At 34.1% G+C, this 20,330-nt stretch overlaps 1 protein-coding gene across 2 annotated transcripts in view; it reads left to right on the top strand.

Moving 5' to 3' along the window:
* Positions 1-835: 835 nt before the first annotated feature.
* The window catches only part of LOC121380673 (elongation of very long chain fatty acids protein 4-like), a 29,003-nt gene continuing 9,508 nt past the window's right edge, over positions 836-20,330 (top strand). For both annotated transcript variants that reach the window (XM_041509608.1, XM_041509607.1), the window contains exons 1-6: positions 836-986; positions 12,162-12,234; positions 13,713-13,900; positions 15,033-15,113; positions 18,540-18,711; positions 20,081-20,208. In XM_041509608.1, coding sequence (XP_041365542.1) covers positions 12,168-12,234; positions 13,713-13,900; positions 15,033-15,113; positions 18,540-18,711; positions 20,081-20,208 — 636 coding nt within the window. In that variant the 5' untranslated portion in view covers positions 836-986; positions 12,162-12,167. The remainder of the gene's footprint in view (positions 987-12,161; positions 12,235-13,712; positions 13,901-15,032; positions 15,114-18,539; positions 18,712-20,080; positions 20,209-20,330) is intronic.

Here is a 20,330-nt window from a genome sequence, read left to right as displayed (position 1 = left end):
TATGGGCCCAGTTAATGGATCACTGGTCGGTGCAAGTGGTTTACACCTACCCAATGAGCCTTGCGGAGCACTCACTCAGAGTTTTGGAATCGGTATCTGGATTTAAAATCCCATGCCTCGACTGGGATCCGAACCCAGTACCTACCAGCCTGTAGACTGATGGCCTAACCACGACGCCACCGAGGCCGGTGCTACTGATGGTGCTCCTTGATTGGTAGCAGAAGCGTGTTTCATCTCTCACACTATATTTTATTAACTATTATTTTATTAAACATGGTACGGCATGGTACGGAGTTGTTTATTACAAATAAATATATCCCCCCCCCCCCCCCCACACACACACACACACACGACAACTGACTACCCAGGTAACCGAAGACAGATAAATATTACTGCGAAATTAATATTTATTAATTTGACCTACTGGCCTACATGGGACCAACGGCATCGTGCATGGACCGTAACTGAATAATAATAATATACGGGTAGGCGATTAGGAACAAGAGATATGTAGCCCAGCACCTTTTAAATACGCAATGTGATTGGGAGCAAATAACTTGCAGCATACATTATCTAGGCCATTGCTACAATGAAACACTATTCATACATTATTTCAATCATTCTTTATTATTTTTTTATTATTAAATTTCCATCCATATAAGTAACGTTTTATCCGAGCACACACTCGGTTATTCAGTAAATCATTAGTTGTTTTATAACGAGCGTTTTTATTGGTTGAATTGGGAAGAAATTCCTAAGTGATTGTAATCCAATGAGGTGATGTGTATCAGATATATTTTTATAAAAAGTATTTTCATTGGTTTAAATGCCGGCATGTACCGATTCAGTTTGTTGTGTTTGTTGCTGGCAACATGTCTTTAGTTGTCAAGATTGTACACGTTTCTGTTGTGGTTTGACCTCAACACATTACTAAATGAATTGTAAAGCCATTTCTTCATTTTAGTATTATTCCAGACATCTACCAGGTTTGTTAATATTTTTAAAAACAGACATTGGCACTAACAGTAAGTCTTGATACGTTGATTATAACTTGATAAGAAGCACCCACTTCCGGTATCATTATAATGATTATTCCATACTTTCGACAGCGAACTCGAAATTTAACACATGCTTACGACAGCGAATGCACTCTTTTGTGTTATTTTGAAAAAATATATATCTATAAAAATGTGGGAAACGAAAATTCTTCAAATAATGTTGGTGACACTAAATATAAATTCTCCAACTGGGATATTTTACATACAAGGGGAAGTAACTTGTTTTTTTTTAAAAACAACAATTGTACAACACATGGACATTTATGATTGTTTCTGTTGTATAATATTAGCAGTCCAAATGAGGAATTGGTAAAAAAAAGAGACCCAAAGTGGAATGTTTATACCCAAAAACCAAAACGTACCCTATTTTGACCAATTTTAGTTGGTAGGCTCACAGGATAAAAAAATCCCATTACCTGACGCCCGTGCAAAGTGGAATTTTCATGTCGGGCAAGTAATTATGTTAACTGCATATGCCCAATAACAAGTGACTAATGTAACACCTAAACTTATTTTCATTTTGTTACAAATCCTGGTAAATCCTTTGAAAAGAGTTCTGATCATTTGAACATTTACATAGCTCTAAGGAGAACTAACCCTAACCCTAAATGTTGGAACGATCTGAACTCTTGCCAATGCGTTAACACACCAAAATGAAAATTGTGTTGAAAAGTTTGATAATAACTGAGAATTATTCCCCTTTTAATTTTTTTTACTATCGACTGAGATCAGTAATTTCCACCACTGAACGTTCGATTGAATTCGTAGAATTATTCATTTTGATGATCTTCAAACTTGGAAATAGCGTCCAATACGCTTTACATATTATATAAAAATAAAGTATACATGTCTACATCATTGCTGCAAACATGGTATATGAGGTGGGATACAGTTTAAAATTGTCATATTAAAATTAAATTAGACGTTAACACTGTTCCGGAATCTGCTCTTTGCAGATGAACAGGAACGTAAGTGCTACTATCGAGTTTATAATTTCAGAATTTACTCGAACAAAGCATAAACATTATGAACAGTATTCTTATAAAAGTTGTAAGATATTTTTGTTTAGATGTACTAAACCTTGTAGCAGAACATACTTAATGTTTTTCAGTGCTTTCCAAATGTAAATCTATGTTCGTGTAAAATGAGACTTTCATTTTAAGATGAACTTAAATTGCATTAGCTCTAAGCCATAATCGTGACAAGTTATAATTTCATTAGCCCTACGCAATAATCCATGGCCATTCAACACAATAATAATATATAGATGAACAAGTGGACACTACTAAACAAATAAAGTTTAAATCCACAAATGGACACTATTTAAAACAAATTTTAAATCAAAAAGTAGAGAAGAAAGACAAAAGTGAAATAAACAGTGGATACTGCTGAACAGACATATAAATTTAGTACTTCCTGGGTAAGTGTTGTAACCTATTGCCAAAATTCTTTATTTGGGCAATTAAACCAATTACTTTCAAGACTATTACATTATTAAGAAGTATGAGGTTCCTGTTTCGGTGTTTGCATCATTTGTGTGCAGTAGTACGTACATTTGAATATTTTTTTACAAATTTAACATTTGCATGGGGAAAGTAAACAAATGTCTGTCATATTCACAGAAATGTTCGTAAAAATAAAGTTAAAATGAGCAAAGAAAACAAGACTTAACTGTACCCACTCATAAACACAGAACATTTTTAAATACCTTTTTCTATAATTTTCAAAAACTAATTGGAAAGAAAACTATATTAAAAAAAACCTATTTCTGTCTGTTCTTAGATGTACTGATATCTGGTTATTGAAAGCACATAATCAGGGCATAAAATTAGATTTTTGTCAAACAAACGACATGTCGTTCGTGTGGTTTTAGTGTTTGCACGAAAGATTTTCTCGGTATCCCCAAACAACAACGTCAGATATATCATAGTAACGTTATGTATGTAACTATAGCATTTGTATTACGGGTTTCTGTTTGAGGATACCTGTGGTTCAGATACAACGGTAATCAAATTTAATCCTGCAATGCTAGGCCCGTTCTCTTATTATTTTATTCCAAAAATAGTTATATTAGCCAAAACACGTCAGTTTACATTTTCTGACGATCGATTATAGTTTATGCACAAACGATCCGTCGTTCGTGTCGATATTGGTTTTGCATAACCGACAGACGAATGACAAAATTGTTCATGCCAAGTTTTATGCCCTGCATAATTGTCACAGCATCTACAGATACTTGCCAAAATATATGGAACTTATTTGTTTTAACAAATATCTTTTTGGATATCTGTTTATATATTTATTAAAACTAAGAATGCAGCTTATATTTTTTACCAAAACAATTTTACCATTATAACCATTCATTTGCTGAACTTATAACATGATTGCAAAACATCATAATTGTTATATTCGTTTTCCTAAAATGTCTGTTATCATTGGTTCTCGAGGACTACCTTTTGTAAAATGCCTTAAAATATTAAAAATATTTTTTATAAATTATTATAAGTGCATGTTTTGTTGAACAACATACATATTTTGATAAAACGCTGAAATGTTTTGTGTTGGAAAGTTTTTGCTGTAAGCTATACCACTCACACTCCGGAAGAGGTTATGTAGTTAACAATATTTACTGCTGATGCATGCTACAGTTTTCGACACACATGTGGTAAACTTAGCTACTTAGCGGCCAGTTTAGTTTATGTGAAGCATAGAAATTTATGCTAATAAAAAGGTACATGTAGGTATTTGAATAACGAATGTCTGTTTATAAATATTGATATTCTTTAGAACCGAATGCTAATGCTTACCGAAACTGGTTCACCCATGATATAATAAAAACAATACTTCATACAGGCAATAATACTTTGCCTTTCTCAAGTCACATTAATTTATTGTGAAAAACAGTGATAATCTTCCATGAATACCAAGTTTTCCTTTAGAAAACTAGCCACTAAGTCATACAGGTGTTTTCGCTATATTTTGAAAAATGTCATATGTTTTTGATAGTTTCATTGGCTGTCTTTTTGAAGTTTACAACTGGTCCAACCGGAGGGAACTATAGGTTTCATCTCCGTCGTCCTGTCTGTCAGTCGGTCTGTCTGTCCCACATAGTTTCTGGAAGTTTTTGTTACAATGCCTCGAGATATTGAGCTAAAATTTTGTATATAGCTTTGTCATGTACTGTTACAGATCATGTTAGACTTTCCTGGTGATTTATCCATTTTTGATGGAGTTAATTTTCCCATTTTTGATGGAGTTATGGCCCTTGAACTTAGAGATATGGACACTTTTATTCCAAACTTTTTTTGCAGTGCCTTAAAATATTAATATGAAATTTTGTGGATAGCTTTATGATGTTCTGTTACATATCAAGGTTACTTATGACAATTTACATATTTAACTAACGATAACTTAGCAGGGATTTCTGGTAACTGAAGTTCGTTATGTGAGGCATTTTATGAATTGTTACCGAAATTTTACATCAGCAAAAACTCATAACATGCACAATATTTATGGTATTATAATTAAAATATAACATTGGTAGCTTGACTTGAAGCATTTTCAGTATTGGTGTTTCCACAAAGGGAACACAATAGAAAAGCTTCACCTCAATTTTCGTAAAAGATTACTAGGTGTAAAACGATCCACTAATAATTCCCTGATATATGCTGAACTGGGTCGTGTACCATTACGAGTCAATAGAATATTCAGTATGATAAAGTATTGGTACAAAATTTTAAATACTGATAATTACATTATTAAAAATTGTTACTTACATCTATATGATTGTGTTGAGGTTCAGAATGAAACAAATTGGGCTTATTATGTCAAATATGAACTGACTAGGTTAGGTTTTGGAGAGTTATGGCTAAATCAACATATTGATTCTAAACACTTACATGTCATTAAGCAAAGACTGCTAGATCAAGCACGACAGGTAATTAGAGGTCAGATCCAAAATGTTTTTATTATAGATATTTCATTGATGGTAACATATATGGTTTGTAATACTACCTTAGTAAATACCTTCCTGTACATTTTAGAAAACATATTACTAAATACCGCCTATCAGCCCATAGTCTAGCCATTGAAACTGGCAGATATCACAATATTGATAAATCGGAAAGAAAATGTTTTAAATGTGCTAATGAAATTGAAGATGAATATCATTTTATATTGGTTTGTCCATTATATAACAATTTAAGAATTTCACTTATTAAGCCATATTATTGGAAAACGCCTTCTGTCTTTAAATTTATTCAGCTGCTTACTGTACATAATATTAAGCAAATGCGCAATTTAGGTAAATATTTATATCTTGCTGCAAATTTGAGAAATAGCTGTATTTAATAGCTTGTATAATATAATTATATCAATTTATGTACATCACCACTGTTTACCTGTATGTATATATCATTATTCTGTACTGATGAGCTTTCAGCTCAAAGTCAATAAAGAAATTGAAATTGACTACCCTAGTTCCACACACAATTTGAGTACTTTTTTTTTTTTATAGGTACCCCATACATGTTCCAAGCACAGAGCTGCTTGACACAATGGTACTAGATGAAATAAAATTGCATACATTTTTAGCCCAGATGAAACTAATTTTTTTTACAACCAACACACTCATATTTATCATTTATAACCAATCACAGGACTTGTGGTGTTCACTTCTCTATCAAAAGTTAGATGCACCTCGAACTTTGACCCAGCTGGAAGTTATTTGGTTTAGTACTACTTGTAAGGTTGTTCGGGTTAGTAATTGAAGTTCTATTTCACCTTCTAGATCTGAAAAATAACTGCTTCTGTAATGTGAAGCTATGATGTTCCAATAATTGATTAAAAAAAAAAATGATGATGATCAGTAGGCACTACTGATGTGATGATCAATTATAAAAATTCATAATCAATTGTTCCTACAGTTTAAATGATGGGATTAATGTCAATATACTAGGTTTGGGTTTGTTTTTATACGTATGTCAAGAAAAATATAGAAATTTGCAATTTATAACATCCTGATAACATGTGCATATGTGCATAGTCCTTCTAATTCAAATCCCTGTTATGTTCGAATTCAGTTAAAACTGATTGTATAATCAACAGTTGATAATTTAGTGCAAACCAATTATAATTGATGACTGGCCAAGGTGGTGTCATGGTTAAGCCATCAGATATATGGCTGGTAGGTATTGGGTTCGCAAACCGGTACCGGCTCCCACATAGAGTTAGTTTTGATGATTCAATGGGTAGGTGTAAGACCACTACATCCTCTTCTCTCTCACACACCACTAACAACTAACCACTAACGTACTGTCCTGGATAGACAGCTCAGATAGCTGAGGTGTGTTCTCAGGACAGCGTGCTTGAACCTTAATTGCATATAAGCACGGAAATATAGTTCTCGTAAACACTTAAACTACGGTTCTGTGCTACATTGGTGGTTCATATGTATTTAAAAACAAACTGATTTTCTCTTTCATTACTGATGTATGGTACTATTAATTTTAGAATGTAATTGTTCACCACGTAACCGATTGGCGGTTCTCGTGATTTTAAAGTTGGGTAACTGATAGGTGAACAGAACAACGGTTCTTGTGAAATATTGTGCCCTGGATCAGTGATTGGTGATAAATGTGAGTGTTTTGGTTGTAAAAAAAATTACTGGGGAGTTTCATCTGGACAAAAAATGTATGCAATTTTATTTCATCTAGTACCTTGTGCTAGAAACATGCATGTATATTTTGTCTTAGACACTATCTGTTATCTCTGAGATGAGCAGCTTAACCCCCAATATCTTCTGATTTACTTTAAGGGTAAGGGATGGTAGTATTTATGTCCATGGTGTATATGTCGATTGATATGCTGCAGATAGGAGTTTTAGCCACATATGTTACTGTTGTTATCTATGAGATCTGATTTGGTAGTTACATTGTAACAAAAATACCCCTGTAGTAACCATATGACATTTGACCGTATTGAACATGTTTGAACAAGTCTGTTACTATTGTCAGGAATATGAAAAGACAGGTACATGTATTTATAAGTTAAATAAAAAAAATTTGGGGTCAGACCCTATAGAATATGTTGCCAGGAGCACTTAACACAAAGTCGAAAGCTAAATAGTATCCACAACTTGATCTAACAAGCATATCTGCAGGGCTGTTTTAACCCAGGCCACTATAGCCACTGAGCATGGCTAAATTCATAACTTTAACCCCCCCCCCACCACCACCACCACCACCAATTCTAGACACGGGTGTTGGCTACCATATTCGAGAAAGCCTGCCTGCCCTAATCATTTTAATAAATGTGTATCAATTGATAACACTATTTTCTAAAATCCATTTTGTCACGTTATTTAAAAGAGAGAGATCTGAACAGTTGTGAATGAAATATTTATTCACAGATGTAATATATTTGCCCTTGGTCATATTTTTAGAAGTATTTTGGTATTGAAATGCTCCAGAGAAATTTACAGTCAATATTTTAGAGGAGACTTAATTATGGAAGAAATCTGGCTCAGTTTTCCCTGAGTGGTTGTTGTGTTGTCTAGCTGGATATAAAGCCTTTTGAGTTTTAATAGCCAGTAACTGAGTAAGTGCTGTTCTCTTGACCTGCTGACCTTTAGGTGACCAGTTCTAGTCACCCTGTAAGTCTGTTGTGTACAATGTGTGCACGTGCAGTCCCCCCCCCCCCCCATCCCCCTACCCAGGTAATGGCAAATAGTTATAAGCAAGAAGCATGATTTAAACATAAATTGTCCTAAAAGGTAATAATTTAATGTACATTGTATGGAAATTTCAAAACATTTTAAACCCATTTATAACCACTTATTAGAGGCACTAATAGTCTGTTTTATTTTTATTATGTACCCTCAAAAGTAGCCTACATGGTGGCAGTGGTTGAATGTTTTTTTCTCTCTCTCATTTCCTAAATTAATTGTTGCCGTTACCATATGTTTGACACCTGCTGGCTGTTGATTAAAATAACCTGTTCAAATTATTACGAACCTTTTGTCAAAAGTACCTTGAAAACAGTAATACAACAAAGAAACCACCAGTGGAGAAAGGGTTAATCTGTCTTTACATCATTAATACATATGAGACACAGTGGACTTTGAATTTAAATAATCTGGTTCTTAGACTATTAATATAATGGTGTTCTTTTCATGTTACTCGGAGTCAATACTATTTTAATTGTGTAATGTGGATTTTTTTTACTGCGTGGCTTAATTGTATGTACCTGTATGTAATCTTATAATACTAGTTTATGTACTTTGGTATATACACATGTACATGTGTAGTACATGCAGGTTATTATATACAATAGTTAAATTAATGTATGCTAGCTAATGTAATAATTGATTCATTTACTTGATTTTTAGTTAATTACAAGATATTGTGTGGTAGCTGTGGGAGTCAATTAAAACATTGTCTGATGGTATTGATACAGCAGTCGCATCAGTGTCTTAATTGGTATTTGGTCTATTGATTGGGTTGCTATGTGTTTTCACGGTAGACTGACTGAAGCACTGGTACACCACTAGTTCTCCTGTTAATGTAGAGGACATTCAGTGGGTGGCTATTATACTGCCATCTCGCACGGACCTGCAGATTTCGGCCTTTGTGGACTTTCTCAAGTAAGCATAGCGATCTTAGAAAAGCTGCTGTTTGTTTGCTTGTTGCTAGAAGCAGTGGACTTGTTCTGTCCGATGAATAACTGAATGGTTGGTGTTGATATTATCCTGTTATATACATGTTCAGTTCAACTTTATTTTCGTGCTTATATCCAATTAAGGTTCAAGCACGCTGTCCTGGGCACACACCTCAGCACACATCTCAGCTATCCGGGGTTTCTATCCAGGACAGTGGGTTAGTTGTTAGTGGTTAGTGAGAGAGAGAAGAGGGTGTAGTGGTATTACACCTGCCCATTGAGTCGTTAAAACTCGCTCTGGGTTTGAGCCGGTACTGAGCTGCGAACCCAGTACCTACCAGTCTAATGTCCGATGGCGTAACCACGACACCACCGAGGCTGGTTACATACATGTACCTAATGTTTGCAGTAGCTTAAACATATTTTCATATAATATACATATATGTATATATGTATGTATGTATGTATACACGTGTTTATATGTATGTAGAATATCAAGTGTCTGTATATATATCCAATGTGTTTATAGTCATTCTAATATTTTTAGTATAGACTAAAATAGATTTACCTTCCAATAATTTTGTACTTGTGTGTAAATATATGTATTTAGCATATAATATCTTACATTTTCAGTGCAATCAAAGTATGTGATATTTTTCAGATCACATACTTTGAGAATTTGATAACTTTGCAAATTAGATGTAAATTAGTCGAGGTCTCGGCACTAGGTTTATTGACATTTAAGCAAACGTACTTGGGTGACACTCCATGATTGACGTATGCATTCATTGTCATCAAATAAAAACATTTCAATGGCAATTTGACACTGAAAGCTGTCCAGCGTTCAGAAAACAAAAACGTTAGGCATAACTTTATTTTGATGTAAGGACATCCAAAATGACGTCATTCGAATTTGACATCATTTTCATTCAAAAATACACCGCGCCACATATTCTTACATCATTTGAATATCTAGTAATGGCGGACTGGAATTAAAGTTGCGTGTACAGTTTACAAAAACGTTGTATTAAGCTTGAGATTATATGATAAAGAGATTATTACCCTCGTGTAGTCAGTATCATATATTAGGAATAAAAATAATGTATTATACTCGCCAGAGGCTCGCATAATACAATTTTTATTCCTAATATATGATATTGACGATACCGAAAAACACTGGTAATAACCTCTATATATTAAATATATTTTAAATTAAAATAATTTATTAGATATATTTTTACATACATACAATATTATTGGAAGGTAGAATGATTTTTTGTCTGTACTAAAAACATTACGATCACTATATACACATTGGCTATATACAGACATTGATATTCTAAACAAAATGTATTTAGTATGTATTTTTAGTCATTAAAAAAGCTTTATTATTCAGAAATACATTAAAATGGCAGCAATCTCAAGACAGTCTCTGTTAAGGTTGTACTGTGACAAGTAAAATTATATTACCCATATGGTTACAAATATCTTGGTACATATCCCACTAGAACGCCAAGTGGGACGTAACACTTCGACGTCATCGATTAGTGATGAGTGATATAATTAGGATCGATTATGGGTAATAATATGATAATATCTGTTAACCTGTGTATTGTAGTCTTTATCTCGCTGTCACTGACAATCGTCACCACTGAGGTTGTTTAAACAGTAAGTGAGAAACAGAAAACACTACATGACTGGCCAGTTATCTTATGACAAGTTGTTTAATGACGTAACAAGTGAAAGCAATATGATTTTTGAAGAATTAGTTATAAGACAAATGATATGTAACAGACACGTGGCTTAGTGTAGTATTCTCTTTGTTAAGTATCCTTAATAAATATAGGTTCAGCAGCAAAATAATGTATTTTTCTACCTATTACAGTCTGTTTGTATTAAAAATTAACTGATGAATTTGTCATAAATAATGCTAAAAATCATATAAAAACATTAAGTTTTAATCCATACCAACTCGCATTTTAAAAACATTAAAAAAACAAATCAGTATCCAGATTACCATCAAATTGCATAGGTTAAATCTTCTTTTGTTGTGAGGATGAAGGCAACCACCTGGTGTGACAGCCAAGGTAAAACTGTTCTGCCTTTAGTCTGTGTACTGCCTTGAAAATTACAGGTACTAGTAACAATTAAGGTGAAATTGGCTACCTTGGCTGATCCAGCATTTTGTCATCACCCTGTTTACTTTAGTCTCTGTATACTGCCTTGAAAATTACAGGTACTAGTAGCAATTAAGGTGAAAATGGCTACCTTGGCTGATCCAGCATTTTGTCTTCACCCTGTTTACTTTAGTCTCTGTATACTGCCTTGAAAATTACAGGTACTAGTAACAATTAAGGTGAAATTGGCTACCTTAGCTGATCCAGCATTTTGTCTTCACCGTGTTTACTTTAGTCTGTATACTGCCTTGAAAATTACAGGTACTAGTAACAATTAAGGTGAAATTGGCTACCTTGGCTGATCCAGCATTTTGTCTTCACCGTGTTTACTTTAGTCTCTGTATACTGCCTTGAAAATTACAGGTACTAGTAATAATTAAGGTGAAATTGGCTACCTTGGCTGATCCAGCATTTTGTCTTCACCCTGTTTACTTTAGTCTCTGTATACTGCCTTTTCAATTACAGGTACATGTACTAGTAACAATTAAAGTGAAATTGCTTACCTTGGCTGATCCAGCATTTTGTCTTCACCCTGTTTACTTTAGTCTCTGTATACTGCCTTTTCAATTACAGGTACATGTACTAGTAACAATTAAAGTGAAATTGCTTACCTTGGCTGATCCAGCATTTTGTCTTCACCCTGTTTACAGGTGGGACATAGCCCAGTAGTAAAGCGTCTGCCAGATGTGCGGTCGGTCTGGGATCAACCCCCACCGGTGGGCCAATTGGGCTATTTCTCATTCTAGCCAGTGCACTTCGACTGGTATATCAGATCAATGTGATCTAGTGGTGATGTTAAACAAAACAAACTTCACCCTGTTTACAAAAAAATAGATTTAATCTATATTCAGTCTGGTGCATGTTATTTGTTAAAAAAAAACTTGAGGTTTTTGGGGTAAAACATTTTTTGTGAGAGTTGATTTGGGTTTAAAACTGAATATGTTTTTATTTGAGTTATAGCATTATTGAGTATATACATGTAGTTTCATGCCAATTCATTGGTTTCCCTTTGACAAACAAACTACAACAGTTTACGTACTACATACATTGTAACTTGTGGGGCATTAGTAGCAATTGGTTTCTGTGTTGTTAAATTGGGAGAACAATATAATATTGATTTGACCTGTATGTAGTTAATTACCAATACTATGGACCAATCTGACAGACATTTGTGGGATGTTTGTGTGTGATATGCTATAAATCACAAATAGTGATCTCTCATACATATGTATAAGTAACTTTGTTTAACAGACGTTATTTTGTGTTGCAGGTTACCATGGAGGTGGCGATAGACAAGATTTACGAACTTCAGGCATTCTACGAAAAATGTCTGACACACGCAGGTGAGAAATATTTTAAATACTTTGCTTTGTATATTACTTGTCACTGACTAATGCAATGAACAGTGTTCACGTTCGTACATATGTCAGGGCTAGCTCTAGGTGAGTGGAATATTTCACCAAAGTATCTCTTAAACTTCCAAAATAAAGTCCATTCAGATATACAGAGAACACTGTGTTCGTGTTTGTTAAGATACTGTTTATCTTACAACAACTTGTTTCAAATCATCTCTAATCATATCTAACAAACCAGTGTAAGTTGGATATTTTTTTAAACAACAAATTGTAAGATAACTTGTATCTAATGAACACGAATATAGTATTATATTTTTTACGTATTCTAAAAAAAATGTTAAAAATTAATTTTAACATCTTTTTTAACTAAAATATATTTATATCCATTGGTTTACCATGACCTGTTTGTTTTACAGCAATCCGTTTCAGGTTAATTTAAGGGAACATTTTGTTCATTATCACATAGCAAGTTAGAGATTTTTTGAAATATTAAACTGTAGTTGCTAATCAATTTTTCAATTGACTAAAAATGTCACTAAACAAAATGTTCCTAGACTTATACATCACAGAGTAATCAATTAAATTTTTTATTTATTTAAAAAAAAATTATGGTCATGTTTTGATTATACTTTCGAGCAGCTTCGTTTAAGTGTCAAACAACTGGTCAGCGTATCTTTGCCTTCCCTTTTTGTTTCATGTCCAAATAAAACAAAACAATTTGGCCGTTAATATCGTGATATTATGTGATTTTATTTCGACTATGCACAGAGAACGGGTCCACCGAGACGTTCAGTCCTATGACCGGAGCACCTCAGGGTAACACTGTACCAACTGAGCTTGATACTGTCCAACTATTTTAAGAGCTGAGTTTACGGGCCGAATTTGCGAAGCCAGCCTTTCTGAAACACAGATGTTTATAAGCATTGTAAATGTATATACAGGGTTCATACTCAGTCTGGAAATCCTTGAAAAGTATGGAATTTATATTTTTCAATTTCCAGGTCTTTAAAAAGTATGTGAAAAAAAAGAACTTGTGTGCAAGTTTTGAAAAAGTATGGAAAACAAGCAAATTTCAGTAACTTGTGTAACATCGCCCGAACGCGATCTCCTTTTACACGCAATCATTAACATTATTACGCTAATCAGGAGTTTCTGATTTTATACACTTGCGCAGTGTGCATTTGGAAGTTGGTCATGTATCTTAAAATAAGTGGGTTTCGAATTGTGGGACATTGTTTTCGTGCAAATATGGGAAAGTCTGTGTGAAAAATGGTTTAATGTGTTTTGAAAAAGATATGGAAAAAGTATGGAAATTAGTTTTGAAAAGGGTGTATGAACCCTCTATATAGTTACATGTGTGCAATACATAAACATTTTTTGTAAATTTGGCCCTTCGGTTTTAAGTTCCTTTTATTGCATGTCTATAAATCCTTAATTAAAATTAAAATGTATATTTATAATTTCAGATGTCCGTATCAAAGACTGGCTGTTAATGGACAGCTGTCTCCCGACTGTGTTCTTCACATGTCTCTACCTTGTGGTCGTGTGGGTGGGACCCAAAGTGATGGAACACAGAGAACCGTTCAACTTGAAGTGGTTCATCAATGCCTACAACTTTGTTCTCATTCTCGTCAACCTCCATATATGTACTCAGGTGAGTTGAAGTCCTAGGACACAAAGTTTTTCATTGATATCTCTCTATTTATCTTATTTATGATGGGATATATACAAGGAAATTTGTTTTTCAGTATCGCGAAGCAATTCGCCAGGTAAATTTTTGACATTGCTACACAATTTTAAAGCATTAAAGAGTACTTGCTTTGAAATTTTTAATTGACTAGAAATGCTGCTAATCAACATTTTTAAAACAAAATGTTCACGGATATAACATGATGGTGAAGTGCTCATGTCATGTGTAATAGGTCATAACATCAATATCTTTTGGGGTGGGACGTAGCCCAGTGGTAAAGCACTCGCTTGATGTGTGGTCGGTTTAGGTTCGATCCCTGTTGGTGGCTCCAATGGGCTATTTCTCATTCCGGCCAGTGCTCCACGACTGGTGTAACAAAGGTTGTGGTATGTACTATCCTGTCTGTGGGATTGTGCATATAAAAGATCCCTTGCTGCTAATTGAAAAGAGTAGCCCATGAAGTGGCGACAGCGGGTTTCCTCTATGGTCCTTAACCATATGTCTGACACCATATAACCATAAATAAAATGTGTTGAGTGTGTCGTTAAATAAAACATATCCTTCCAATACTTTTTGAGTGACCCTTTGTTTCTTGTTCCTCCATCCCCATTGGTGCTTAATGACTGGTATACCAATGGTTGTGATGTGTCGTGTCCTGACCTTGAGAAGTGCACATAGAATTTCCATTGCTGCTATTTAGTTCAACACCCACTAGATGTTAAAAATTAATGTTTTGACTGATGTTCAGATAATTGATATGTTATATATTTTATATAACAGCCTTTTCATTTTGAAATGGAATACAAGACTAATCAATAAAAGTATACAGCATTTTCTGCTTACCAAAAATAGCTATGATAGCAATTGTTAAGATTTGACTAGAAAAAATAGGAAAACATAGATGATTGAGTTAGCAGTTACAGTAGTAGTTGTCAATTATTGTTAGCTGCCAGATGAAGATGAAAAAAGCTGATACACTGTATCTTCTACAGAAGGCTCCACTCCATTATTAGATATTCATGCCATTTATAGAATTAATGATACAGTCAACTCTTGATAAATCTCAGTTCAATTAACCTTTTTGTTTGTTTTCTAGCTATTAGTATGGACAACACATCAAGGCTATAGTTACATTTGTCAACCTGTCAGATATACACACGAAGAGGGAGAAATGAAGGTAAATATGAACTTTCTTACTAAATTTAAAAAGATAATTTCTGAATGACTTATATGACAATACTTTATTGTTTTATTAGGTCCAGCTGCATATTTTTTTTTTTGTCTTGTGACCATCATAATCAGCTGGGGGTTGGCTTTCTCCTATTAAGTTCTTATCCGGTTCATCATTAAAAAATAATTTATTTTTATCAAACATTGGCAGAGACCAAAAAGGCCAATTGTAAACATCTGTGTTTAACTAAAGAGGGCTTTGTAAATTTTCCCCAAAATCTTTTGATTAATTTAATTTGTTGAACATGAATTGCTTGACCTATTTAACTAATTAATAAATTATCTGATCAAGTATGTCAGTGTGTATACAAATATAGAGTTGCTTTACTCTTATATTACAAATAGAGGTATTTCGCATTCCTATTGCGCATGCGCGCGAAGAGTAACGTCCCTTGACAAAATAGACTGAAACTAGTCTATTTACAAATTGGGGGGCGTGACAGACAGGTTGTTATGGGTGACTTGAGTAGCTTCGTAGGAGACTTTTAAACTTTGGCAACTAACATGTACATATTTCGAATTAGATGGTATAATGGCCGTAGAAAACGGTCCGCTGAAATTTACAGCGGAATGGTTCAAATTAAAGGGACATTCCTGAGTTTGCTGCATTGTAAGATGTTTCCGACTAATAAAATATTTCTACGATTAAGTTTACATATTAAATATATTTTCTTGTTTAGAATACCAGTGTCTGTATATTCAATGTGTTTCTGATCGTCTTAATATTTGTAAGAAGCCCAGACTGGATTTTGTCTTCAAATAACTTCGTACATAAGAAAAAACAATATTTTAGGAAATAAGATGAAATTTAACATAGTACAAATATTAGAACGATCAGAAACACGTTTAATATACAGCCACTGATATTTTATGCAGAAAAATATATTTGATATGTAATTACAATCGTTAAAAAGTCTATGTTAGTCGATAACATCTTAAAAATTGCAGCAAACTCGGGAATGTCCCTTTAAAAAGCAGTGCAACAACTTGGACAAAGTCTCTGCGACTCGTACCCGAGGGTTTTGATAACGCCAGATTAAAAGACTATCTCGTAAAAAGTATAAACAAAACAGTTGACAGATTCCATAGGTTATGGCATCGACAGGGTTATGGCATCGATCGATATATATATATTTGAGAGAGAGAGAGAGAGAGAGAGAGAGAGAGAGAGAGAGAGAGAGAGAGAGAGAGAGAGAGAGAGAGAGAGAGAGAGAGAGAGAAACAGACAGACAGACAGAGAGTATACACACACACACACACACATATATATATATATATACACAGTCAAACCTGTCTTAAGCGGCCACACATGGGAGTAGATAAACGTGGCCGATTAAGATAGGTGGCCGCTGAGTACAGGTTGCCACATATATAGTCTTTAAAACATTTGTTGTTGTTTCTTGTTTTACCGTCTGTACTGCTAATTAACGGATTTGTGCTTCATAGTTGACTATAAATCAACTTTTGACATGTTGTCTCCTTCAGAAATAATGCAAATAGAATATATTAAATTAACCGTTCTCCACAATTTTGTTTTCTTTTTCCATTTAATTATTTAATTCCGACTTCATGCGATGTATTGTTATAGTAAGTGAATCTACAAATGTCAAGCGTAGCCTGCCCAGAGGCAATTAGATGCATGTCAGATTCATACTTCCTTAATTGATACACAGTGGAGATGTCGGGACTGAATGGGTACTATTATTCCTGAAGGTGTGAAGATCGGTTATTTGCTGCACCTTATCGCTGTTGTTAAAATATCCCTTTTATATAAGAGTAAAACTTTACTGTGGCCGCTTAATGCAGGTATTTGAGCGATTTGGGATCCGATTTAGGTGGCCGCTGGCCGCGTTAGACAGGTGACCGCTTATTACAGGTGCATTTACATTATAAATCGTTTAGGAGGAAAAAAGTGGCCGCTTAAGGCAGGTGACCACTGAGTACAGGTGGCCGCTAGGACAGGTTTGACTGTATATATATATATATATATATATATATATATATCAGAAGGTGTTTTGTTGCATTTTTCTCAGTGTCTATCTAATTGGGAAAAGTAAAAAAAAGGAATTGATTTTATGCTGTTAAAGTGGGAATTTAAAAAAAGGGGGACTTGAGGGGAGGGGGGGGGGTTGAAGGTAGGTGCCGTTCTGTTTACCCATACACACATTTTTATACAGTGTCAACATGAACGCATTGGGTATTATACAAAATATATTTATTTTCTTTACTGTTAATGTGTTTTCCACCATATCTAAGTATATAAAATACTAGACGGACCTGTGTAGGAACGTCCTGTACACAGCCGTCATCACTCTATATATATTCATATATCATTATTATTATTATTATTATTTAAGGAGTGTCTGTTATTTCTTTTACGTTCATCGGGGTATGAACAAAATAAATCATCCGTAAATTGTGTGAATCGGCGAAGCCGTTCTCACATAAGTTCGCGGATGGGTTTTTTGTTCATACCTAAATGAACGTAAAAGTAATAACAGAATACTTATAATTAAATTTGAAACACACTGAGTAATAATAACATTAAAAGTTCATATATATATATATATATATATATATATATATATATATATATATATATATATATATATATATATATATACATATATTCTGTTGAGTATTGTCCGAAATATACATATATTTTCTGTATATACAAAATATATATTTATTTATTTTATTTACTGTTTACTACCATATCTAAGTAGAGAATACTAGACCGCCCTGTATAGGAACGTTCTGTACATAGCTGTCCTGACTACATATTTTTTTTTTATATTTACACACGCCACGTTATATATTTTATTGAGTATAATTCGAATTTTACATATATTTTCTTTATATACAAAATATATATTTATTTTCTTTACTGTTAATGTGTTTTCCACCATATCTAAGTATACTAGACCGCCCTGTGTAGGAACGTCCTGTACAGAACCGGTAAGGTTTTGGTCCCTTATGCGTTCACTGGCTTCCCTCCTACAAAATGTACCGAACAAACCCTCGTACTTAGAGTAACATTAAAATCGTTTTCTACGTGAAACGATTACCCACATAACGAATTTCCCGGACATATGCGATTGGAACAGTTAATAATTGAACAATGGTCGTGGCCTCCCATTGCTTTTGCCCCCCAATTTGCAGATAGGTCTATTTTGGCGAGATCTCGCGAAATCTCGTGGTTTGCGTCCTCGAGTAACTCCGCAACGGGCACATGCGCAGTGGAATGAGAAAGAGGTCTATTGTACCAATAAATAAATAATATGGTAAATTTTATATTTATGATTCAAACTTTATGCCATAAATTTGTTAATATATTCCTGCTATAAAGTTGATTATTTTTTTCTACTTTCAGATTGCAAGTGCATTGTGGTGGTTTTACTTCTCAAAGCTCTTAGAAATGCTAGATACGATTATTTTTATTTTACGCAAGAAGAACAACCAAGTGAGCTTTCTGCACGTGTATCACCATGCGACCATGTTTCCCATCTGGTGGATCGGAGTCAAGTGGGTGGCAGGAGGACAGTGTAAGTGTGGCTCAACAATGAATTCATACTTACAAGTACTGTATAATATGTGCTGATAAGAGGAAGCTCTTTTTCCAAAACTGGCTTTATACTGAACACCAAAAATTATTAGCATTTTGGCATATTTGTTCAGAAAATCTGCAGTAAATATTTATATTTGACATTTTAATAATGAAATCACCAAATTGAAGTTTAATTGATATTTGGCAAACAACAGTTTAAATTTAGCTATAGGCTCTGGTAAGGTAAGTGGATGCTGTTCTGGCCCTACTTGTAAACCCCATTTAGTACTGCTTTCAATAAAACAAGTCAAAAGTCAGAATTCCTTTTGGTAAGTTACTGTAATTGTTTTATAAACAGATCGAGTAGCTATTTAAAAACATTAACAGTAACTTCTTTTTCACTTTTGCCATTCACATGTATTAAAATTACCTTGATTTCTAGGCATTTGCTAGAATTCCATTGGATTTTTATAGAGACATGAGTTATAAGTATAAAATCCTAAAATTCTATAAAATAATGTGAATATGTGTTTAGTTCTCTTAAAAACACCCCATAACATGGTTGCAACATTGGAGATGGTAATTGGACTTGCACCAGATTTGGTTTGGATTTATCATGATAAACAAAATAGCCAATGAAATTCTTATGTTCTAAGGTCTCACTACACAGCTGACTTTCGGGTGAGAGTTCATTCATCGTGGTCCACTGTAGTTCCTAATTGTGACACATGTTATGGTTCACATATTCACTACTAGGAAATGGTGATGAATTAAAACAATATATATGTTTAATGGTAAGCCTTCTGGCTGTATTTTGCTCATGTTATTTTGTAATATTGTGCATTGACATTTTGAGATGTCGGTGTATAGCGCAAGAGACAGCCGGAGTGAATTAGTCAATGAACCACCTGTTTGGACTGGTACTACAGCCAGGTGCAGTCATATTGCAAAAAACTGAGATGGAAATGTTCTTAATTTTGGAGTGAAAAGGATTATTTAATGTATGTTCGCAGTGGTGTATGTTGTTAGTGCCAACGAGAACCCATTCTGTTGGCAATCTTCATTTGAATTTGGGCAATTTAACATGGGCTTCAATGGCAGATGACATCTGTGTAGTGAGACCTAACTTTTAGAACTAGCTACCTGTACAGCAAATAACCCAAACCTGACCGTTATTATTTTTAACATTCCCGAAACATACAGATACACATTTTAAACTAAGGAAAGTACTGTTTTAAAATTATTTCCTTTATGTGTTTAGCCAAACTTGAGTTATGTTTTCCTAATAACAATGTGTGTATTAATTAATGCTAAAAATGTTGTTTCCTTTCACATGTCACGGATTATAGTTTTGTTTGTTTTATCAGCGTTCTTCGGTGCAATGATCAACTCGTTTATCCATGTGATAATGTATTCATACTACGGTCTCGCCGCGCTGGGTCCACAGTTCCAGAAATACCTGTGGTGGAAGCGCTACCTCACCAAGCTTCAGCTGGTATGTGTCAAATATGTCTTGCCTGCTTGTCGTGCCTCTTCTGTTGCTTTTAATTTTCAGTTGTAGTGAAACGCTTTCACAAATGACCACATGCGAGGTGGACAGTGGGTTCTGTTGTTCCA

This window comes from Gigantopelta aegis, chromosome 9 (genome assembly GCF_016097555.1).
Source record: "Gigantopelta aegis isolate Gae_Host chromosome 9, Gae_host_genome, whole genome shotgun sequence".
NCBI lineage: Eukaryota > Metazoa > Mollusca > Gastropoda > Neomphalida > Peltospiridae > Gigantopelta > Gigantopelta aegis.
This window is presented reverse-complemented; position numbering and strand designations above follow the sequence as displayed.